General features: G+C 46.4%; 1 protein-coding gene across 2 annotated transcripts in view; it reads left to right on the top strand.

The window, feature by feature from the left end:
* Nucleotides 1-526: 526 nt before the first annotated feature.
* FGFR3 (fibroblast growth factor receptor 3) overlaps nt 527-22,980 on the top strand; it is a 52,784-nt gene continuing 30,330 nt past the window's right edge. The window contains exons 1-2 of one of the 2 annotated variants that reach the window (XM_041402673.1): nt 527-710; nt 21,574-21,837. In XM_041402673.1, the coding sequence (XP_041258607.1) occupies nt 527-710; nt 21,574-21,837 (448 nt within the window). The remainder of the gene's footprint in view (nt 711-21,573; nt 21,838-22,980) is intronic. The other variant, XM_041402674.1, reaches the window with a different exon arrangement.

Genomic DNA, 22,980 nt, shown 5'->3' with positions numbered 1-22,980 from the left:
GCCTCTCTTCAGAAAACGCTGTTCCAGGGCCACGAGAAGGGGACGCGCGGTGACCGCCGCAGGATCCACCATGGCAGCACCGCGCCAACTTTAATCTCCCGTCTGTGGGAAGCGGGTGCCGCTCCACCCCGAGGGCTTGGCGGGCACCGGCCGCCCCCCCGCGCAGCCCCGGGTCCGGGCGCGGAGCGGCGCGGGGCGGGCCGGGCGGCAGCGGCGGCTCCTGCGGGCGCGCGCTCCCTCCCTCCCTCCCTCGATGCGCGGTGCGCGGCCGGCCGCGGGGCTTGCGCAGGTAGGCGCCCCGCCGCCGCTCGGCGCACGGCTTCGCCCGGGCCCCTGCACTTTTTTACTGCTCCCACCACTTTTTTTCCGCCTTTTTACTATTATTTTTCCTCTTCCTCTTCCGTGTGGGCACTAGGGGCGGGGGGTTTTCTCGTCCTCCTCCCCGCGCTGAGCGCCTCTCTCCCTCTCCCGGCAGCGCGGCGGCGGAGCGGAGCGGTGAGCGGCGGCAGCATGCGGCGGCCGGGGGATGTCTGAGGCGGGCGGTGCGGCGGCGGCCGCGCTGCCCCGGCGCCGCTCCGGAGGCATGCGGGCGGCCTGGGGCTCCGTCTGGTGCCTGTGCCTGGCGGCGGCCGTCGGCGGGATGCCGGCGGCGCGGCGGCAAGGCAGCAAGGCGGTGGCGGCGGCAGAGAGGAGCGGCGGGCAGCCGGCAGGTAAGGCTGCGCGGCCGCGCACACACGTGCTCTGCGGGGACGGCTCCGGCCCGGCCGGGTTCGGCGCTGAGTCCCCGTCCCTGAGCGAGCGGAGTGGGGCGGATGGATGGAGAGCGCCGGAGCCGGCTGTGGAGCGGGAGTTAGGAACGCGGGGCCGCGGCGGTTCCACGTCGCCGTGGCTCGGGGTAGTCCCACAGGCGCCCAGGAGGGACAAAGTGCTTTTAAGAGGATCCCTGTCTGCCAGGAGCCCTCTCCCAGCAAGGCAGTGCATGGGGCACGCCGTGGGTAACAGCTGGGAAGATGCTTGCGTGCGTGTGTAGCGGCGCATCTTCGGCACTCATCGGAAATGTTCTGACTGCGTGCGTTCGGGTGGGAAAAGTAAGGAAAGGTCGTTTATATCCTCATTTTGGGAGCAGAATGGGTGCTGCCACAGCTCCGGGTAGGCACCGGGTTGCAGCTGAATGAGCGGCTGTGCTGAGAAGGGAACTGCGTTTCGGGGGAGCCGGTGACGGTCACCCCTGGAGTGGCAGCACCGCAGTTGCAAGTGAAAAAAAGTTAGCACGTCGGGCAAAAGCTGGGATTTGCTTTTTTCCTTCTTCTTTCCAAGTAATGTACGGCGGGTTTGAAACATCGTGTCTCTCTGATCCGCCTCAGCTGCTACCTGAGTCCCTGTTTATTTTTCAAAGCTCTTTAATGGAAGGGAGCCCCCTCGCAGCCCCCTGTCCTCCGGTTTGCATGTACCCGCAGAAAGTTTCCATTGTTCAGGAAAGGGTTTGAAGCCTGTTTGCCAAAAAAGTGACAAGGGAATAAATGGACTTCGTGGAAGCTGGGGGGTGGGGGGCATTACTTTCATACCCCTTTTGGTTAAAGCTATAAATCACACAGGGGGTTGGGTTTGTTTTCAAGAAAGTCCTAATAAAACACCAGATTCTTAGTGTAACTCGTTTGGCTCATTTTTCACAGCCAAAAGAATTGATTTATGGGGCAACATCGTGGGGACTTGGTCAGAGCAGATGAGGTCGGTGTGCGGAAGGCGGCGAGCAGCCTGTGCTGGCCGCAGGGTGCGAGTGACAGAAGCGAAGTGTCCCCAGCTCTCCCTGGCTTAGCCCGAAGGGCGTGTTGGTGCTGTCAGTTCAGGCACAGTCGATCCCATGGGGGTGAGGAGCAACCTCAGTGGCCGCCTCAGTGGTCCCTGGGCTTCCACCCTCACCTTCAGCCCATAGCTGGGGTCGATGATGTGCTGAAGTGGTGCTAAACCCCTCCCGTGCTCTAAGATACTTTCGCAAGTTAAAGCTTTGTGACGCTGTTGGAGTCGTAGCAAGTGGCATACTCGGAGGTCACACGGAGGGAAACACCTTCCAGTGATGTCTTGTGAAGTGTGATGGGTTGGGATTTCCAGGGCCTCCCGTGGAAATCCTCGGGACAAGCTCTCTTACCTCTCGGTCAGCTTTCTCCGAAGCAGAGGTGGCACTGTCAACTCCCGCTCTGCTCCCTGGAATGGGATTCCTCCCTGAACCAGGAGGGTTCCCATCAGCCCTAATCCTTAGCAATGTCTTCAGGAGCTGCCCCATCACTGTGAGCTGTTGAAATCTCCTGTGGATGGGGGACTGTGAGGGGAGAGACAGATTTTCAGTGCCAGTGGCCATCCCACCGACTTCCACGTGCGTGGGGAAGTGTGAATCCAGTGCTGCTTCCCCAGCTCTGCCACCGTGAGGGCACCCGCTGCCTGTCCGACCTGGGGGGGAAAAGGTTGTGCAAAAGAAACTGTAAAGAATATAAACCTTCAGTGCCAAGTAAAAACACATTTTACTTTTTCAGTCTTTTTGAATTGAATAGTAAAAAGCAAATTCTTTCTCCTAGTCAAATGGGCCATGGGGTATTGGCTCATTACTGAGGGTTGTTGTTCGCTGGGCTTTGCATTTACAGTCTAAGGCCTTATTTTCCATAAAGGGGCTTGGAAGGATTTTTCCCCAGTGATCTAATTCTCCACACGGGGCTGTGAAGGCTATAACAGCTACTGCTTTGTGCCTATACTCAGCTACATAAAACACACATTGAAGGGAGGCATTCTCGAGGTATGTGTATGTTTGCTAATATGAATACTGGCTATTAGCAGAGGTGGAGGGGGTGCAGGTTTTAACATCTCCGCAGGGAGGTGTTCGGCTGTTGGCAGGAAGGAGGCAGATGGCGGGGCTGTTGCTGAATAGAAGCTAAACTAAAAACACCAGGGGCCTCATCTGGGCTGAGTTTCTCTTCTCTCCCGTTCTCGGGGCTGCTGTAGGAAGAACAATGTCAAATTTCCCCCCTTCCCTCTTTTTTTTTTTTTTTTTTTTTTTTTTATGAATGAAAGTAAGAGAGGCGAGGCAGGATTGAATGTGTATGTCATTCGGGGGCTATGACAGAGATGATTAGGGAGGTCAGTGAACTCCTTTGCAGCCTTGAGCATGCGGTCACTCTATTCAGCAGCCACAGAATAGACATCAATATAAAAAAGCCCGTCCAATTTGCATTAGTATTCAGATAAAGATATTACTTCGTACGATTTGTGAATGTCAAGTAATGCTGGCTGTTTTCTTAGAGAGCAGCCCAACTGAAACAGCAGCATTTAACTTTAAAGAAATTCTGATAACCATCCTGTCTCCTGTAACTGGCTTGTGTGCGTGTCTGCACATGGTATATATGAAAAAGGCAATTTCTGGGCTCTTTAGGATTTGTGTTGCACTAGCTAGCTGCTGAGGCTGTCTGAGTGCATTGAAAGAGTTGTCTAGAGAGCTGCTCATGTTTGATCAGGTTTGTGAGGGAAGGGGAGGGGAGAGCTCTCCCAGTCTGTCAGGAGCAGGAACCGAAGTTTCCCTGTGCAAGGAGTGGAATTGTCACCCAGAATTAATACTGCACAGGCAGTATTTTTCCAGAAGGACAGAACAAGGACCATTTGGGGGTTTTGTTTAAGTTTAATGGGAGGGCATGTACCAGTTCCTGTGACTTTTTTGTGTGGAAAGAAGCGGTGATGTGCCGGCTGCAGTGTTTTTCATGCAGCTGATGGCAACTGGGCTCTTGTAGCCTTCCAGCATGAGCTCAGCGAGGGGTCCAAGGTGTAGGGTACGCCGATCTGTGTCACCATGCTTTGTGTATCTGAGTGTTTCAAAGTTCATCCTGAAATTATAGGGGTATTGAAGCGAGTGCCAAGTGGCACTGGCTGTTCCTGGAGCTGGCCTTGGGGTTTATGCACTCCAACCCTCTGCAGAGAGTCTGTCATATATTTATGGTGCTGCTTACTTTGTGCCATACACCAGAAATGTTTTATATTCAGTAGGCAGCTGTGAGTGATAGTTTTGAGATTAAAACTGGATCCATTTGTTCTCATGAACAGCAGCAGCTAAAAAGCTAGTTAAGTCTTTAATATTGACACTGGCATATTTTGCTGTATGCAGTAAAATAAGAGGATGCAAACAAATGATGAAACATCACTTCTTTTAAAAAAAATCTATTTCTTACCTTGCGAATAGTGAGATAGCAACTGAACTCTGTTCCAGTGCAGAGATGGACTCAATATATTCAACAGTAGCTGTATAACATGATGTCTTCTACACATATTGACAAGGGTCACTCCAATTAAATCTGAGGATTTTTTCTTTTAATAAAGGCTTTGTTAGCAACTGAGTAGGAAACGTGATGAAAGTCGATCTGAAAATTGTGTAGCAAAGTGTTGATCTGCTAATTAAATTATGCAATTAAAGTAAGCCGCTTTGACTGGCATGTTAACTTTTACAACTTCCTCCAAAAAAATTCTCAGTGCTGTTTGGGAAGGTGAACCTCTCCTGAAGCCTGACTGAACATGGGTGTTGAAATTAGGTGAACACTGAAGAGGTCTTGATTATGGCATTCCCACTGTATCCAGACCATTTCCATACAGTGGGACCCTGTCTGCTAGTTGCACGAAGCTGAAATTTTTCATAAAGCTGGAGGAGGGTTCTCTGCCCCAACCTTATACAGCTGAGAAACAAAATTTTCCCTTTTAAAATAACAGTGAACTTTGATATCCACCTGAATGCTTAAAGCTGTCCTTTCTGAATACTTGCTGTGTACATCTGCTATTCACTTAGGGATCCTAAAGGATAGGGAATCAGCCTGGTTTCTGGGCAGTTATTACAATTTTCAGTATATAAAAACCTTGGATCAGGGTGTTTCTGACAGTGATCCCTTGTTGGCATGCAGAGCTGTGACTGAAGGCATTTGCTGCACCTTAATTTTAGCTAAGGTTAGGGCATGGCCTGCTGGTGGCTTTTTCTGGCTGGTCATTGAAGTGTGCAGGATTCAGTGCAGGAGCCTGAGCATGAGCCATTAGATTTCATGGAGAAGGGGCTGTATTGTCATAGTTTAGCTTCTGGCAATTTTTACTATATATAAGGTAGACCCATCAGGATTACAACAAATTTGGATATTTATACTAAAAATAGAGTTGAAATTCCCTCTGCAGTTTTTCCCAGCTCAGCTGAACCTGATACACAGATAAACAATGAATCTGGCTATTTTTCTTATGTTTCTCTGTTTGAATAGATTTCTGTCTTGTCCCTCCCGGGCTACATGCTTGTAATTTTCATGTGTCCTGGGAGTTTGTCTGACTCTGCATATCTGTTTCTTCCTTTTTTTCTGACACTTAAAAAACACTCCAGCCTTGAAATTACCTGCTGACTCCAAGCCATTGAACAGAGTGGTTTGATGTAGCTGTTTCAGTGTTTGCCATTTCATCTCTTTTAACAGTGATTAGCGATAAACTTGATTGTACATGTACCAGACTGTATGCCAGAGAGGATGGTGCCTGCTAAATGCTCACCTTATGCTGGATTTTTTTCAGCAAATGCGACTGGTTCAGCACAGCCACTCATGGTATGAGGCAGCAGACAGCCCAGACTGTAGGAGGGGTAAATCTGAAAGCACCTCTGCAAATGCTGGGCTGAAACCATGTCTAAAGACATGCATGCAAAGCCGAAAGCACCTTAAAATACCTTGTTACACCCTGAATTTTTTTCCTTGGCTCCTGCATAGCTTATCATTTTAGGGGTTTCCCCTCTTTCGGCTGTTTATCTTGGTGGTCTTGTTAAAAAAATCCCCTTTTTCTATGAGGTAAAGCTGACTCCCTCAGTGTCTCCTTTCTCATATGCTCAGAGGTCAGGTTGCCAAGTGCCATAGATGTGATTTAAAGCTGTATATGTGTGAAGAAGGGCTTTTATTCCTGCAGTGAATGCTGTATTCCTGGTGTGCTTACCCCTAAAGTATCTGCTCCTTGGCTTGAATGACCAGGAAGTTTCTGTAGTATCAAAAGCAAACAAGAACTGTGAGATACGGGCTGAGTAAAACCTTTAGCAAACTTGGTAGTTAAAATGTGAAAGGTAATCAGATTTTAACCTGCCCTATTATTCTGATAGGCTATCAGGGCTTTTGCATTCAGGTGGATAGGAACTAGTCAGGAGGTAGATAAACCAATTTTATTTTTTTTTGTGCAGTGACACTTGGGTTACTCAATGTAGCAAAGCTGTTTTTGAAGAATTGCAGCACAGTCAAGTAAGAAAACATTTCTCGAGTAACTGCTTCAGTTTCAGATGTATTAATCTAAAAAAGGGGTGGTATTTATTGCAGAGGTGGAGGGTAGGGTCTAGTGTGCTGGCCTTGCTTTCTCAAATCCAGAGAGCAAGGCAAGATAATGAGCTGGTTAAATAAAAAGGTTATATTGAAACTTGGAAGTAGATCTCTTTATCATGCAGAACTGTATGCAAAACAATTGCCATGTGCTTACACGTTTAGCATCTGTGAGATTCTGGGCCTGTGCCATATCTGCAGGTTGTGAGGGGTTAAAAGAATTAATAACTCCAGTGAGAAGGGTTCCAAGTTTTCGGGTGAGGAAAGGAGGCAGCCCAGGGTTGCTGTCTGGGAGCAGGCTTTGCTCCACAGGCTGCTGTGTGTGCCCAAGGCTCTTCCCTGGGAACATCACAGCACCAGGACCCGGCGCTGCTGTTTGCACCAGGACAGCCAGGGCTGTACTCTGACCTACTCAGCTACCTGCAAATGACACACTGACACATGGCAGCATGCTGGCTTGGAATTTTTCCCCTCATTTCCGTTTCACCCAAGGAGCCAAGCCATCAGTTGAGTTCCTTGAGTGTGAGGCTTTTAGGGAAAGACAGCAGCAGGCAGTGATAGCTGACTATGGCGTGCCAGAAACCTCCAGAGGTGGCTTCCCAACTGTTGCTTTTTCACAACTAATGAAAGTGTTTGTGAGCTTATCTTCATTAAAAACTTCTGCTCTGTAAAGTGAAGTGTTTTATAGTTGTGCCTTGATTTCACTGAGCTGCCTTGTGCTGTTCACAAGGAATCTCACTAAATTATTTCTGCTGATGTAGTTAAATCAGTCAAGCTTTGGAGACCAATGCTAGGTTATAAGGATTGGACCCAGTGCTGGGTTATAAGGATTGGACATTGCTTTCTTTCTAGAATCCATAAATAACGGATTTTAAGCATTTTGGAGTTGACCTGGCTCAAGTTGGTTGTAAGGTAGACAGTAAAATAGCTGGTTATTGCTTAGGGGCCAGACCTTGTGGTGGTGAAGTGGTGCATGGGTGAGTTCTCACTGATGCCAAGAGGGAGGAGTGGTGTAAAGTAACAGGCAAGAAGGGGAGGACTTCACTGTCAGAGGGCTCCAAGGAGGGTGCTGAGGATGAGAACATCTCTGATGCCCCTCTCACAAGAGGCAGGTGGGACCTGGCTCTGTGAAAATGGGATGCAGGCTTGGTCCTTGCAGCAGGACCATGTCCCAGGAGCCACCTGGTCCCCTGTGTTGCTGGTGGTGCCTCTGCAGAGGGGATTTTCTGGGGGTTTCATTGTGGTGCTTGCCAGTGGAGGTCATGTGAAGCCCTGGAGCTGTTTCTGTTCCGCAGGGCACCGCAGGGTAACTGGCATCACCCTGAACTGACAGCTCATCCCCTCTTGCTCACTCCCCCTGGGGAAGGTAAAATACACCTCTGTGAAGGCTTTTCTTTGGAGTAAAAAGGAGCTACGGGAGATGTCTCTGGATCCAAATGATGAGGCCAGCCTTTCTCAACCTTCCGCTTTCCCTGACAGAAAACTGAAAAGATCCCAAGAATTAGATTTTTAATTTTATTTTGATGCTTGACAGAGCCTGTAAAGATCCTTCACAGCAAATTTGGCTCCCAGTTTGGAGGGTCATTGCTTTCTTTAGGGGTTTTGCCATTCTCTGCTTCTTGTAGTCCTGTAAAAATAATAATGAGGTCCTGATCTTGCGCCTATTGAATCCTAGGCAAAAAAAAGCCCCCATTGATTTCCAAGAGAGCAGGCTGAAGCTCTTCACAGATCATGGTGGGAGCAGCTATTTAGCATAAGCAGGGATTGTTTGGGAAGTTTTCTAATGACCCAAACATTTTAACAAGCAGAGGAAACTCTGGCATGTAAAAGGGCTCCCAGTTTGGGGGTGGAGGTCCCTGGAACTGGCTTTCAATGACCTCCCATTCCTCTCTGGCCAGCTGTAACACAGACCTTCACTTCCCATCTTCTTTCTGTAACTCCAGCTGCGATGGGAGCCCACGGCAGCATCACAGCCCAAGCTCAGGCACCAGAGGCAGCGGGGACAGCCACAACCCAGCTCCTTGTGCCTCTGTGGAGCTGAGCTGCCATGCTGGCCACTGTCCCCTCCTGCCCCATCCTTGCTGCCGTTTTATCAGTGTTGCCAGCATCATCCCCAGCGCCATGAGCAGCACAGAGCACCAGGAAAGTGTTAATAATCCTCTGTGGGTGAGCCTGTGCCCTGGGACCCTGCACTACACAGCAGCCTGTGGAGGAGCTTTCCTGGCACTTCCTGGGCAGACAGAGCACAAGAAAAAGTTTTCCCACAGGATTGTTCTTTTTTTTTTTTATTATTTTTTTATAACCCCTCTTTCATGGGCGAGACTCAAGTACAAGCAATTCCCTCCCAGCAAAATACTTCAGCAGCTTGTGTGGAGACTGTAGGGCCTGAACAAACTGGTGATTTCATTTTTGTTTGAAATTTTTTTAACTTCTCTCTATAGATTCCCCCAGGAAAGCATTTTGTTTCTAGGCAGTAGCAGGATCTGTGTAAGATGAGCCAAGATGTGCCTTGGGAGATGGGAGGCTCACAACTAAAAGTGAAGAGGAGAAACCAATTGCAGTGAGAAGGTTAAGGAGTTCTGAGTGTGCCCTGACAATTAGCATGTTCAAGTGAAGATAAATCCTCAATGAGCCTTTCTTTAATTAAAAGAATGATTGGAATTAGGCATAGTATCATCTCTCCTGATCAGTATCATGAGTATCTGTACGAATAAAGCATTTCTGAGGAGGGAGAGAAACACCAGATTTTAATCTTCCTTTGGTAGCTGATATGTCTGCCTTTTGCAAGGGCATATTTCTCCCTGTCTTGGAGTACCCAGGCTTGTTGACAGTAAACAACTGTCACTTGGCAGTTTATGAAAGAAGAATGTTTTAGGAAAACATGTCCAGTTTAAATAGTTATGTTAATAGGCTGGGGATTCCTGCAGAACTGAGGGGATCTGGTAAATGGAGGTACATAAATTAGCTGGTATTTAGAACCATAGGATCGTGGATTGGTTTGGATTGGACAGGACCTTAAATATCACCTTGTTCCAACCTCCAGTATTCACTCTGTAAGAAAAGAGCTGAATGCAGCTGGGGGAGAAAAATTAAAAATACTTTTTCATTTTTACAGTCAGTGTATTATATGAATTCACAGCTTTCTGTGAAAACATAATTTTTTTTCCCAAAGAAAATTCCGAAAGCCTCTTTCTTCCAGCATGTGGTGGTTTGGGCCTGGGAAGCCCCTGGGTGGGAGCTGCAGGGCTGGGAACACAGTGATCTCTGACATAGTGCCTGGAATGCTGCTCCCATCTCCACAGGCAGCATTTGGGCTGTGCAGCTGCCCCGCCGTGTCCTCAGCCTTTGCCTCGCAGGGGTGGTCACAAGAGGAGGCTGCACGAAAACCTTTCCTCCTGATTTGTGAATTGATTAATTACAGAAAGGAAGGGGTGGGGTGGGGAGTGTGGGGAAAGTAAGGAACAGCAGATGGTGTCCTCTCTGCATCCCTGCCCAAAGTTGCTACAAATCCATCACCCATCTTCTCAGGAGTTAAACTCTGCTGGATGTAGTGAGAGATGAGTGAACGCAAAGCGTTTGTTCCAGCTCAGCCCAAAGTCATCAGTGTCAAAATATAATGAGTGGGGGCCTGGTGTCAGGCACTTGAAATCTGTAATCAAGCATAAAAAATAAGTTTCAAGCTTTCCAGGCTCCTGGTTCACCCAGCTTGGGAAGAAGGGTGTAAGTGGCTAATGGGGGATACTAGCATTAGCCTTGAAGATACTGGGTAACCACTCTCCTGCACTCCAGCTGCCATCCTGGGATATAATATAAATACAGTAAATACTGTGGAGTTTAAATACAGAGAACTGTGTTACGGATGCTTTCTTTTAGCCTGAGGTATCTCAGAGAGGGGCATCTTGACAGCAGCACCTTCTCTTGCCCTTGTTGCAGTTAGGGCAGGAGAGCTGGAGGAGCAAATAGGAACCACCAGAGTTTTGACAAAAGGGTCCCACTCAATTTTCTTTTGCCCAGTGGTTCAGTTAGTATTGCCATTATTTGAACTAGGCGGCAAAGGAAACCCAGACATGAAGCCTCCCACTACAGAAATGCTTTGCAATCTGCCCAATCAAAAAAGGAAAATAGCTCCTGGAAGGTGTTAATGGAGTTGTGCTGGGGCTCCAACCTGTGAATTATTTAGTGAAGGAATGAGATTTCGGACTCGTTTTTAAGTGCAGGCATGCTGGCATCTTGATTTTGAGGAGGCAGTGGGCTTCTGCATCGAGAAGCCTTCATGAAGGGCAGGGAAGCACAGAGGTAGCAGAGGGGACAGCTGGGTTCTCCTTTGCCCTGTCCCCCTGTCAGGGACAAAAAGGTGCAGGTTTGACCCACCCCTGTGGTCTCAGTGGTGGGTTGCTGCCTGAGCCTGGGTCTGGTGCCCCACGCAATGCAGATCCTTCCTGTGGGGAGTCATCTCCCTGCTCTGAACAAGATAGTCTTGTGGAATGTGTTAGTCCTGGCAAAAAAAGGGACAGAAACCTCCTCAGGTGCTTTCAAAAACACATGTAAATGTTTGAAGTAGAGGTTTTCTCCCTCTCTGTCCCCTCTTCCCAGTGCGTAGCAAATGAAGTGCAGACAGGAGGTGCAGTCTTTGCAGGAATAACTTAACCCAGTGTTTGAGCCCAGCTGTTTTGGGCATGAGACAGAGCAGTTGGAGGGGTGACATAGGCAAGGAGGAAGAAAAGATGACCCTGGATTAGCCACCCACCCATGGAAAGGGAGTGGAGGGGGCAGAATGCTGTGTGCAGCTCTTGCTCCATGTATGGGTTATGCATCAAGGGAGGCTGTCCAGCTTTGTGTTTTCATGAGCAGGGCACAGTGGTGGTTCATACCACCCAAGGGAGCATGGCAGGAGCTTTGGTGCCTGACTTCCAGACAAATCCAGCCCTTTAGTGGCTGCAGGGCTCAATTTTTATCATCTCTATCTTCCACCTGGCAGAGAGAAGTGGCTGTTTTCCTCCTCCTTGCCTTGCAGGATGCACTGACCATCTTTGGCATCACAGCAGCATCTATCTAATTCTTAGAGGCTCATTTGCACAGAGAAGAATTTATAAGCGTTTTTCTGGTGGGGAAAGAAAAGGAAAAGCTGGGGAAATGAGAGTCAGAAGGATGGGGAATATATCCCAAAGTGCCTGTGGAAGGTCCCTGGTTCATGCAGGTAGGACCAGCCGCCTCCTCTTGTAGGAGGGTGGAAATAGCCCTCTGAAGAGAGTCTGCATTTCCTTACAGCAGTGCTGAAATATCTCTGCATAGGGCCTGCTTCTAGAAGTTCTGGATCCTAATGCAGTGCAGGTTGTAGATGATTATTTGGGAGCCCTAAAACTGCTTGGAGGCAGTGGGAACCAAGACACGCATGACTTCCTTGAACTCTGTCTTAATTTGTAAAGTGGAGTCCAAGCCCTGCTGTAATAGATAGGGTTACAGGAGACCATTAAAAGGTCCCTCCTGGTGAACCTGATGCCCTGGTGCTGCTGCTGGAAATGATAAACCTCTGCATTCAGGTTGGATGGTATGCCATGCCCTGTGTGTATGCGCCTATGCATGGGAGCTGGTAAATCCTGCTAATTTAGAGGTTGTTTTCCAAGTCTGTTTTCTATAACCCTGTAGACTTAATACAAATAAAGAACTGACTAAGTTTCCTGTGAGAAGCGCAGAACAAACGCTAAGTGTGGGATTTGAATGCAGAAAGGTGAAAACACAAATGTATACAGAAACAGCAAGTCAAACAAGCTGAAAAAATATTGTAAGGTTGATTTAACAGAGCAGTGAACTCAAAGCTGTCTAATCCCTTTAGCAGCCTTCTTTAAAGAGGAGAAATAAAAGAATTTTTGACATTACTTTTCTTTGCCATCTCTCACAACTCTTTCTAATAGAGCTGGAGGATAACTTGAGTTTAGCACAAGGACAGAGTGTTGCAGCTTTAGTTAGAGGTGTTTTCTAAATAACAAAATCTTTCTGTGTCATTCACGACGTTAAAGTGGATCAGACCTCCTGAAAGGAGATTACTGTTAAATTTCTCCAACTGGGGTACCTGGCACCTAAATCTCGCTTGAGACTCTGAAATAACAAGCTTGGTTTTGAAAGATGCTGAGCCAGGTCAGGCTCTGCATTTAAATCGTTTAAGCACTCTCAAAATCTGGCTATTCATTTTGATGCATAGATATGGATTTCTGGGCTTAATCACCGACCTTTGCATTTCAAATGTTTGACCTTTGTTTTCTTTACTAAGTATGCAGACAGAGTGGCCCCCAAATTATTATTAGTTTTCCCTTTTACAGAGCTGAAAACGGCCAGCAGAGAAGACTTGAAATTCTGAATCTTATTACTGAGAAATAGGGATCTTTGAAAATAGCATTTTATGTTACTCAAGGGAAACTTGCAAAAAGGGGAATATTTTTATTTTCATTCACGTGAACATGATCCTTCATATATCTAAAACCCACAATCAATTGGAAAAACACCCACCCAAACTACCCTAAACCTTTGCCCTCTCTTAATCCCTGTACAAGAGGGTTTTTTTTTTTTAAGATGTCCCTTTCTCCCCCCTGAAATAAAGGCAATTGATAGGCTTATAAACAAATACCAAACATTAAGTCCTAATCTCCATATAGAGGAGCCTGACCCTTTTTATGGAGAGAGAGGTTGAGGGAGGAAACGGGGCCAGGAGTTTCAGGTTTAATGCTTATTAAAGTTTTAGTGGGTGGGAAAATGCAATCAATAAATTTTGTTTAATGCCTCAAAACTGGTGTTAGTTTTCACTAGCTACACCGGAGAGTAGTTTTCATTTTGAAACTAGGACACTCGTAGTTGGAATGACAATTAATGTGGAGTGAATATGGTCCCAGTTGGAAGCCGATTTTTTGAATAGCATGAGAACTCCCCCCACCTCCCTGCCTTGGCTCCAAAGTGGGGAAGCTTCCGTTTTTAATTAGCAAACCCGGCAAAATTTAGCTCATTGTGTCGTTCTGATCCTTTGGCCCAGTGGATAGGTTGGATTTCTCCATCTTGCTGTCTTGAGTCTGTTCTTTTTATTTTTTTTCTGCAGTTTTGGTGCGGGAAGGAAAGAGGGGCTTCAGGATACTTAGGATTAAAGTCATTGTTTGGGGGTATTTGCAGCCAGCTGCCTGCATTAAATGAAGATTAGAGGAGTGCACATTAAAAGTGCAAGGGAAATACAGAGGACCTGGGATTTGGGAGCTGCATAGCTGTGAACCGAAGGGGAAAGGTTGGGGCTTTATGGCAAATTTTTTCTGACGCCATGTGATCTTAAAGCCTGCTTCAGAAAGCATCACAAGTAGCTTCCAGAGCAAAACTGGCTTGCGAATTGGAAAGGGAGCAGGAGCGTTTGCATCCCTTAAAAAGTTCCTCTGAGGTAAGCCTAAACTTTTGAGTCTGGGGAGCTCATGTATTTCTTAAAAATTCATCTGCAAGAGCACTTGAGAAGTGGTGAAGTTTTGATGGAACTGGCCAAGTAGCTGAAAACCCACCCTGGAGGTCAAAGCTCCAACAGTAATGAATATTTGAAGCATTTTTGGGAAGGAAATGAGGGTATAGAGAAAGAGCCCAGGAAAAAAAAATAACCAGAAGAATAATTCAGCAACATTATAAGAAAGTTTAAAACTATTTCCAAAGATACATCTGCTCTCCTTTCCCTATGCTTTGTGGAGCAGTCATTTGTGTAAGCTGTGTCCTTGTAGCAAACCCTGCTAATTCCTTGGGATGTGTCACCTGCAAAACCCCTCCAGATACCCTGGAGTAGGAGGGATGCTGTGGTGCACTGATGCTGAAGAGCACAGGTTTGATCAGGGCCTCCACAGTTTGGCAGGACCAAGTTCTGCTCCAGTGGAGTTTGGGGCAGGCTTTGCCCGATCTGTTGGGATGCTGGGAAGCCTCATTCTGTGCCTCAGTTTACATAGCTGCTGCCACTGGCTTTGAAAGGGCTCGTGGTAGTTGCTTGCTTGCTGTAGTGATGAGGGTTTTTTGGACTTCCTCAGGCATGTGGAGCAGAAATGTAAAACATCAGCTGCTTTGTGGTGGGATCTGTCTGTCAGCATCAAGCTGGGATGCCCCTGCTGTGCTGAGCAAAAGCTGAGGCCAAGTTGGCCACTGCTCTTCAGAGGCAGCAAGAGGCAAGACACCAAAAGGATGACAGCACAGTCTCTTGTGCTCCCCCAGGGATCAGCCCAGTGAGTTCCCATCCCTGCCTGGAGCAGTGAGCAGTGTGGCTTGGCCACGTTTGGCACCAGGGTTGGTGAGGTGACCTGTGTGACCTGTGTGCCAGCAGCTGCAAGGGTGTGCTCATCGTGCCAGGCTGGGGCTGGTGTCACCCCCACTGTGAGCGTGGGCTGCTGAGCATTGCTGCAGCTCATTGCTGCCCTCCTTCAGGAAAGCACAGAGATTTTGGGACCTGGGAGAGCAGGAGCCATCTGCATGGGCATCCTTGAGCAGGAGCTCTCACAGCCTGGGGACCTCAGCGTGCCTGTGCTGCCTCCCGTCTGCTGCTCCCTGTCTTTGGGGACCATTGATGAAGTGGAGACATTTCATATCAGTTCTTTTATTTCTCTAAAAAAAGTTCCATGCTAAGTTCAAAAAGGACTCTGAGCTAACTAGATACATATGAGGGGTGTTTGCTTCCCTGTTTTCTGTGGGGCACCAAGTGTTTGGTTGTACAATCGGGCCGGATTTTAAGGAAAACTCCCCATCACTGCTTGTTCTTTTAAGCCAGCAATCCCCAGCTGAAGGCTCGGGACCAGTTCTGGGCTCTCAGCGGCAACCAAAGCTTTGTGCCTCTTGGAGGGGTTTACATTCCCATCTTTTTAGGTGTAGCCAGGAGACCCCTTTGATTTGTTCTCTGGTGGGTTTTTTTCTGTCCTCCTTAGGACTTCCAAGTGTCAGAGGGAAACGCTCCTGGCCAAAGTGTTCTTGTAACTGTTTTGGCTTTGTGGCAATTTATTTCTTTAAACTCTCTGTGACTGAATTGGGTGATCTACGAAAACAGTCCATTAAAAGGAGGATACTGTAGAGTCCTGATGAATCCTGTTTTCTACTTGGCCGATGGAACAGAAAGCTAATTGCCAGTAGTAAATCCATTCAAAGGAGAGCTGGAGGGAGGGAGAAAAGCTAATATTCCTACTTGAATGCCATTTAATCTCTGAAACCTTTCATGCAGATGTAAATTAGGATTTGCACAACAGAGTCAACAGTTGCTCCCTAGATAAGGCAGATTTGCAACATCTGCTTTTTCCATTTTGGAAGCTCTTCCAAAGTCGGGGATAGCCAAGCTAAACAGTAGAGATTTTTTTTAATTCCTTTCCTTAATCTCTTGTTTATAAAGAAAGCTGCATATGACAGAATTAAACCTGGTTATTGTTTTGCTAATTCTCTAGGAAAAAGGTTTGCTCTTCTCCTAAAACTCATCTAAGAAAATCTCCATGGGCTTTTAACACAGTGCAGTTACTTGTTAATGTCTTTGAAAGAAATGTCTGGTAACAATTGCATAGGCCACTGCAGTGCAAATGCAGTATAAACAGTCTTTGCATTTTTATTATTACTATTATTATTATTATAGCTGTTTTAAGCTTTTCCAGGAGAACTGCCTCCTCTCAAGCAAACACTTGCAATACAGGAAAGATGAAGTGGTACCTTTGAGTGATCTGGTCTAGGGGAAGGTGTCCTTGCCCAAGGCAGGGGTGTTGGAATGAGATAATGTTTAAGATCCCTTCCAAAACAAACCATTCTGTGGTTCTATGAATCTGTGAAATAATGGAGGCAAACCCTTTTCAGATATGATTATCTAAAGACATATTTTTATATCACAGTTTAGACCTTTACAGATACAGATATTTTATTTTTGCAGTATTTTATTTCTGGGTGTGAGCCCCTCTGAGCAGGGGAGATAACCCAGCAAAACACCACTTTGGGAGGTGATACTGCTTCAGCAAAGCCTCCTGTGCTGCTGTGATTGCCAGAGCAAGCCCCTTCTTCCCAGGATGGCTGCAGCCTGACACAGGGAAGTGTGGTGCAAGAGGGGTCTTGACCCCACAAGGGGAGAGGAGCTGGGGAAGAGAAAAAAACAGAAGGTTTTATATAATACTTTTATTTTATAAATATAATATAATAGAAAATATCTACACAAAATACTTTATATAATTTCTTGTATTTGATGTATTTGCGGTGCCAGGCTGGTGAGGTACCTTTTGGGGTGACAGGGCCATAGCCAGAAAGAGATGTTCCACCTTTGGCACCATCATGGCTGTGCAGAAAGGAGGGGAAAGCTGTGCCCTGCATAAAGCACTGCCAAATACATACTTACATGCATATATACATATACATATGTATACGTGTATATGTATATGTGTGTATATATATGTATACATATGTGTGTGTGTGTGTGTATATATATTTATCTGTATATATATATAAAAATAAAATACCCCATCAGCTCCCTGCAGAGCAGTGAGGGTTTGCAGGGACTGCACTGCTGCCTTGATTTCACCTGCCCTGGGAAGGCAGGTTTCTGGGGAAACAGGTGATCCCACGATCTTATCATGCCCAGCTCTACAGGGGCTGCAGTGCTGCAGGGCCCAGGACAGCTTTGGAAGTTTTCAATATTCCCCCAGGGTCTCTCTGTCTCTCTGGGAGGAGGCAGAGGGAATGGGGATGTGGGTTCTGTGCATGTTGTGGTTCCTATGGGGAGGTGACACTGATGTCACTTGTCACTTTTCCTGGCTACTTTTTAGATTTAGACAAATCTTAAATGAACAATATTTGGCAAAGAAAGTGTTTTATTTCCCTTCTAGGAAGTTTGCTTTTCCCAGTGCAGAAGTCCCAAGGTGAGGTAGGGAAGTGACTCCATCCCAAGAACAGACACACAGGTATTGTGGAAAACACCTGAATATTATTCACTGTGTGAATCATACTCTGTTAACACAGTTAGGACACTCATTTAGAATAAACCAGGGCTAAATATGCAGGACACAGTGCTGGTCTGAGTCTGGAGATAGTGTACATGCTCTTTGCCACCATGGCTGTGTTCATCCCCTGATGCTGGAGGTTTTCATACACCTCCAGCAATTATTCACCAGCTTGCTGCCTGGGACCATGATCCCCCTGGGAATGGGATAACAAACTCAACAGGAGAAAGCTCTGGCCTGGCTCTTGCTCTGTGATCCTATAATGTATCCTGTCACGGTGGATTTGGTGCAGTAAAATACATAGAACAAGAAACTATTTCAGATTAACCTGACGAGAGAAATGCGTGGAGCGCTGCTGTCTCTGTGCTTGTTAACGTGCCAAATACAGCTTGTCCAGCTTGAAAAGGGAAAAATATGATCTGCTTAGAACTGAGCCTTAGTCCATTCCAGCACTGGGCTGTGGAGCAATCCTGGAAAGCCTCTCAGGGCTGCCAGGGTTCAGGGTGGGGTGAGGAATCTCTTGCTGGTGGTACTGAAGGTTGTGTGCCTCAAGTGCTGTGTGGGGGGAGTCCCAGTGTAGTTTGAGTTTGTGGTGGATGTTCCCTGCTGCAGGATGCCCACTGAGGGGAAAGGATGATGGTGATGGGGGATGCATGTATCCCACCAGAGCAGTTCCTCAGGAGACTCCTGAACACTTTGGTGTTTGGAAAAGTAGGGTTGTGGGAAGTTATTCCAGGGGGAAAATCAAAGGTGAAGAGAAAGAAATTTTCTGGAGCCAGAAACCAGCACCCTGTGAGGTGACATGGGACCATGGGGCTCCCTCACCCCTCGCTGTGAGCCTTTGCTGCCCAGGAGCAGTCCTCAGCAGCATGTGGAAATACTCCCTGAAACCCAGGAGGGTATCAGGCAGGCTCAAGGTTGGCTTGAATTTTTTGGGGACCATAGGCAGCCTGAGAATAGCCCACCACTCTCCACCTCCTCCCGTCCTTTCATGCCTGAATAATAAAAAACTTGGGAGCTGCATGCGTTAAAACCAAAATAAAACGTTTCCAGGCTCAGCCAGTAACAAGTATTGATGTCTGAGAGGAGCAGACAGCTGATGGAAATACTGACACACTTAAGTACTTGGAGCTGTGAACCACACAGAAAGTGAATTATTGCTGGGATGAGCCAAGCAGCTACAGAGATGAAGTGTCTTATCCTTATAAGTGAATACATACAAAAGCATTTCAGCGTTGCTGGGTCAACTGCTCCTCATTGTGGAAGGTGTTTCCAGCCAGTTGCTGCCTTTTTGCTCCTCTGAACAGCTTAAAAATGGTCTCTTTCTCTGTTTGCTAAGAGCAGTGATGATGCTGCAAGTGCTGATCTCCATCAGATGGAGATCTGGTGGCTCTTGGTGGTTCTCAAGTCATTACTGCTTTGGCTAAACTAATAGTTTGTTGAGTTTTAGTCATATCTCGGGAGCCCACAACCCAGACTGCCTCTTTCTCTCGAAGAGCCTGTTAAAGCTGCAAATGTGTTAATCCCTGCTCTGCTGGCAAGTGTCAGAGTGGGCTCCTGTAACCCCTAGGTGGGGTAACTCCCTGGTAATTTATACTTGTCATGGCTTAATCCTGTCTGGGAAGGCAGCCCCGCACTGCAGCTTGCTTACCCCAACTCTGAGGGTGGAGGAGAGAATTGGAAGAATAAAAGTGAGAAAACCACCCATAAAGGTGGTGATAAAGACAGTGTATTAAGAGAAGCAAGGGCTGTACACAGAAGCAAAGCAGAACAAGGAATTAGTTCTCCACTTCCCCAGGGCAGGTGTTCAGCCCTTCCCAGGACAGCTGGGCTCCCTCATAGGGTGACTGAGAAAGACAAATGCCACCATTCCAAAAAATCCCCTTCCTCCTTCTTCCCCCAGCTTTATTGCTGAGCATGATGTCATATGGTCTGGAGTGTCCCTTTGGTCACTTGGGCTCAGCTGTCATGGCTGTGTCCCCTCCCATTCTTTTATAGAGAGAGAGAGAGAGAGAGAGTTGGCTTCAGAGAGGGCAACTTCATGTCTCCTTCATGTCTTGGGGTCTCTGGTTGAAAAGGTGTTGGGAACACCAGGCACATGCAGCTGGAGGGCAGGAAGGAGATGCTGGACTCCAGCCACCCTGTGAGAGCTGTGAGCTTTGGTTCCCTGCTTTGAACTCCTGCTGTTTTAAGCATGGAAACAAGACTGTCTCTGCTTTCAGATTTATCTTTGTACTTGACAGCTATATAAGGAATGAGAGTAAAAATTGGTTCTCCAAGGTCACGGTTGGCAAAGTGCTTAAAACATTTGAGTGTCCATTTAAATGCTTTGTGGAGATCTCTAGTTTGGGTCCTGTTTATTTTTTAAGCCATAAGTACATAAACAGGAGTTTGAAAAACAGTTAACAGAAGTGAGATTAAGACCATTAGTAGTGTTCTCCTTTTAATTCACTGCTACATCTACCCTGAGATTACTCCCAGTCAGTACAAATGAAGTCACTAGAACCAAACTTTGCATTACAACATCTGCTGCAGACTGACTGGGGAGATTGAGGGTAGAGATGCCAAAATCAAGTTGTCAGAAACAAGAGGTGCTGCTTCATTCCACAGAAGAAGCTTGAGACCCCAGTCCATCTGCTGAGTCTTACTTTCCTCTTCGTTCCAGCATTCCCTGTGTACATTTTATAAAAATTCTTTGTTGCTTTGTCATTAACCCAGGTTCATTATGGTTTTTGAAAAAGAGTTATTTCCTTTTAGACAGCTAACCAGTACAGTTTGGCCTGTGCTTAGTCTGGGCTTGTTCCTGTTCAGTGGGTTTATAATACAAAAGCCAAAATATACAAGGCTTGATCGTCTGGCAAACAGCTTTGGTAAAACTGTGTTTTGTGTGGAGGGGTTGTGCAGTTGTGTGGGGTTTGTTTTCCAGTAGATTAAATTAGCAAGAGGTTCCATCAAAGTTAGACCAGTACTCAGACTTGCAAGTACAAAGCTGTCCACAGGGCTTTTTAATTTGAAGCCAAGGTTGGTACCAGTGAAAAAATCCTCATGGTCTAGAAGAAGGAAGAAAAAACTTGAACATTTAAACCGGAATATTTATTGACCATATTTTCCCCGGAGATATATCCCAGTTGGGAAGAGATTGTGGATAAACACTCAAATGTAGCAATGAGTCTGATAGCGAGGAGATTCTGCATGGAGCTCAGTCTTCTTTTTTGATTTACTAAAAGTATATGCTTTCAGGGAAAAAATCTATTAAAAGGGAAAAAAAACCAACACCCTAAACCTTTGACTGCATGAACGCCACAACATTCTGGCCAAACCATAAAATATTTGAGTTGGAATTGCTGCCATGGTATGAGGAAAGGTTCTTTGTAATCCCAGTGAGTGTGGGCTTTGCCTCCTGTGAGACAATACCTCCCATGAAATACCACCTTTTCAGGCCCCAGAATCCTTTCTTTCTACCCTTCAAGGCTATTGACTACAACATGTTTATATTTTAAATATTTACATTTATACAAGAATAAAAAGACGTGAGAAGAAGAGAAAAGCAATACATTTTTCTCTTGTAGCCTGCCCTAGCTCTTTCACCTCAAGGCAGAAGAGCAGCCTGGAGCCTGGAGCCAATGCTACATCCTCAGGCATTTGAAGCTGCACTACTTGCACTGGTTTCACCAGTGAAGTCATAATCTATGAATTCTGCACTTTGTTGCACACAGAATAAGTTCAGCAGAAAGCTAGTGGTTTCATTTATTTTAGCTATTCCAGCCTTTATCTTCTGTCCAGCCTTTCCTCCTGTTTTCTTCAGCCCACAGATGTTGCCTTTCGGTCATTCAGAGTCAGTAAGAAATTTGGTTTATCCCCAGTTCTGCTCCTTTCTGTCCTTGCTGGGTCTCATAGGGTTTGTGGACAGACTCTCAGCAATAAACAAAAGGAGGTTCAGAGACTGAGCTGTGAGCTTGCCAGCACACACTTATTTCTGCCAGATCACCCCCTCACCTGCAGCGCTGGGTGTTGCAGTGACCTTTCTGGAGGTCTGCGCTGTTTGTTGGGATGGTGGGGTGGACGTGTTTTGGTTGCAGCAGGGTCAAAGCCATCCTTGTAGGTCAGACCTGACTGTCTTTGCACAGCTACCTGCCTGTGGCAGGCAAGGGGGAAGTCTGGGCACATGGAAGCATCAGCAGAGGAAATACAAGATGTGTTTCTTTTTTTAAACACTCTTCTATCTCTGACACCTGCTCTTATTTATTCATCTCCATTTCTTTCTCCCTTTGCAGAATACTTGAGGAGCGAGACCGCCTTTCTGGAAGAGTTGGTGTTTGGAAATGGAGATACCATTGAACTTTCCTGTAACACCCAAGGCTCTTCTGTGTCTGTTTTCTGGTTTAAAGATGGTATTGGAATTGCACCTACCAACAGAACTCATATTGGACAAAAACTGTTGAAGATAATCAATGTATCATATGATGACTCAGGGCTGTACAGTTGCAAGCCAAGGCATTCCAACGAGGTCCTGGGAAACTTTACAGTCAGAGTTACAGGTACGTGCAGAAATGTTTCAGTGATTTCCTATTATTTTTTTCCTTTTTTTTTAAATTTTTGTCCTTTCACATGTTCAGCACAATTGGTGGTTTGGGGTGTTTGTGTGTCCTTGGAAGGTCTGTACCTCCCTGCTAACTCCTGACAGTGGCTAGACTGGCAAAACAAACCAATTGAAGAATGTTTGCATGCCCATACCAAATGCTGAACCTTGATGTTAATACTGAGAGAGGCTTAGAAAGGGTGCTGGTCAGATTAAACCTCAAATCCCCCTTAACACTCAAATAGATGCAATGCTACATGTGGCTTTGAAGTTTTTTGTGAGTCAATGAGTGAGCGAGCTGTGGCTCCTGGTGGTTAAATGATGTTTTCCATGTTACGTGACAAACCAGTGGCAAAATTGCACATAAGAGGTGGAAGTTCCTGAAGACTGTTTCCCTGCTGTAGCTGGTAAATCTCTACCCTCCATCACAGTTATCACAAATTGCTAGCTTGTTTTAGAGGTAGCTTATCTGTAAACTGTGTATATCCAAAATATGTGCTTCATCAAAGTTACTTACTGGGATTCATACATTGCAAACAAGTGCTGTGTTAGGAAAGCACATGCTGTCATTTGCTTGGCCATATTTTTAGTGATGAGGATGATAGATCAGAACCAGCTACAAGCTGTCCAAGCCTGGATCACTAAACACAGAGTGCCAGAAAAATCTGTTGTTTCCAGATAGCCAACCACCAACACAAAGGTCATTTTCATGATTTCAGGCTGGTGCATTGGTAGGTGGATCACTGTGAGCAGATAAAAACTCTCCTGATCACAAGTTAAAAGCCTCAATTTTCAGAAGAATTAGCCCCTTGGGGGTCTCAGGTTTTGAAAACTTTCATTTGCCCTTAAACTACTGGAGCTTTTTCAAGAATCCTTGAATAGTAGGTCCTTTCTCCAAAAGTTGAGTTCCCTCAAAAAGTTAAGAGTCTCTCTCTGAAAACCAAACACAGAGATGTTTGTAATTGTGAATCACATCCACTCCATAGAGAACTTTCTTGTGCAATAGGATTTTGTGTGAGAGGAAACCATCATGAGAAGAAAAGCTTGTTTCACCAAGCCTTCAGCAACATCTGCTTTTTATTGAGCGTTACTGGAGATTGCT

This window comes from Onychostruthus taczanowskii, unplaced genomic scaffold (genome assembly GCF_017590055.1).
Source record: "Onychostruthus taczanowskii isolate IOZ18803 unplaced genomic scaffold, ASM1759005v1 scaffold2, whole genome shotgun sequence".
Lineage (NCBI taxonomy): Eukaryota > Metazoa > Chordata > Aves > Passeriformes > Passeridae > Onychostruthus > Onychostruthus taczanowskii.
The sequence above is the reverse complement of the archived record's forward strand: the minus strand, read 5'-3'. Positions and strand labels throughout refer to the sequence as shown.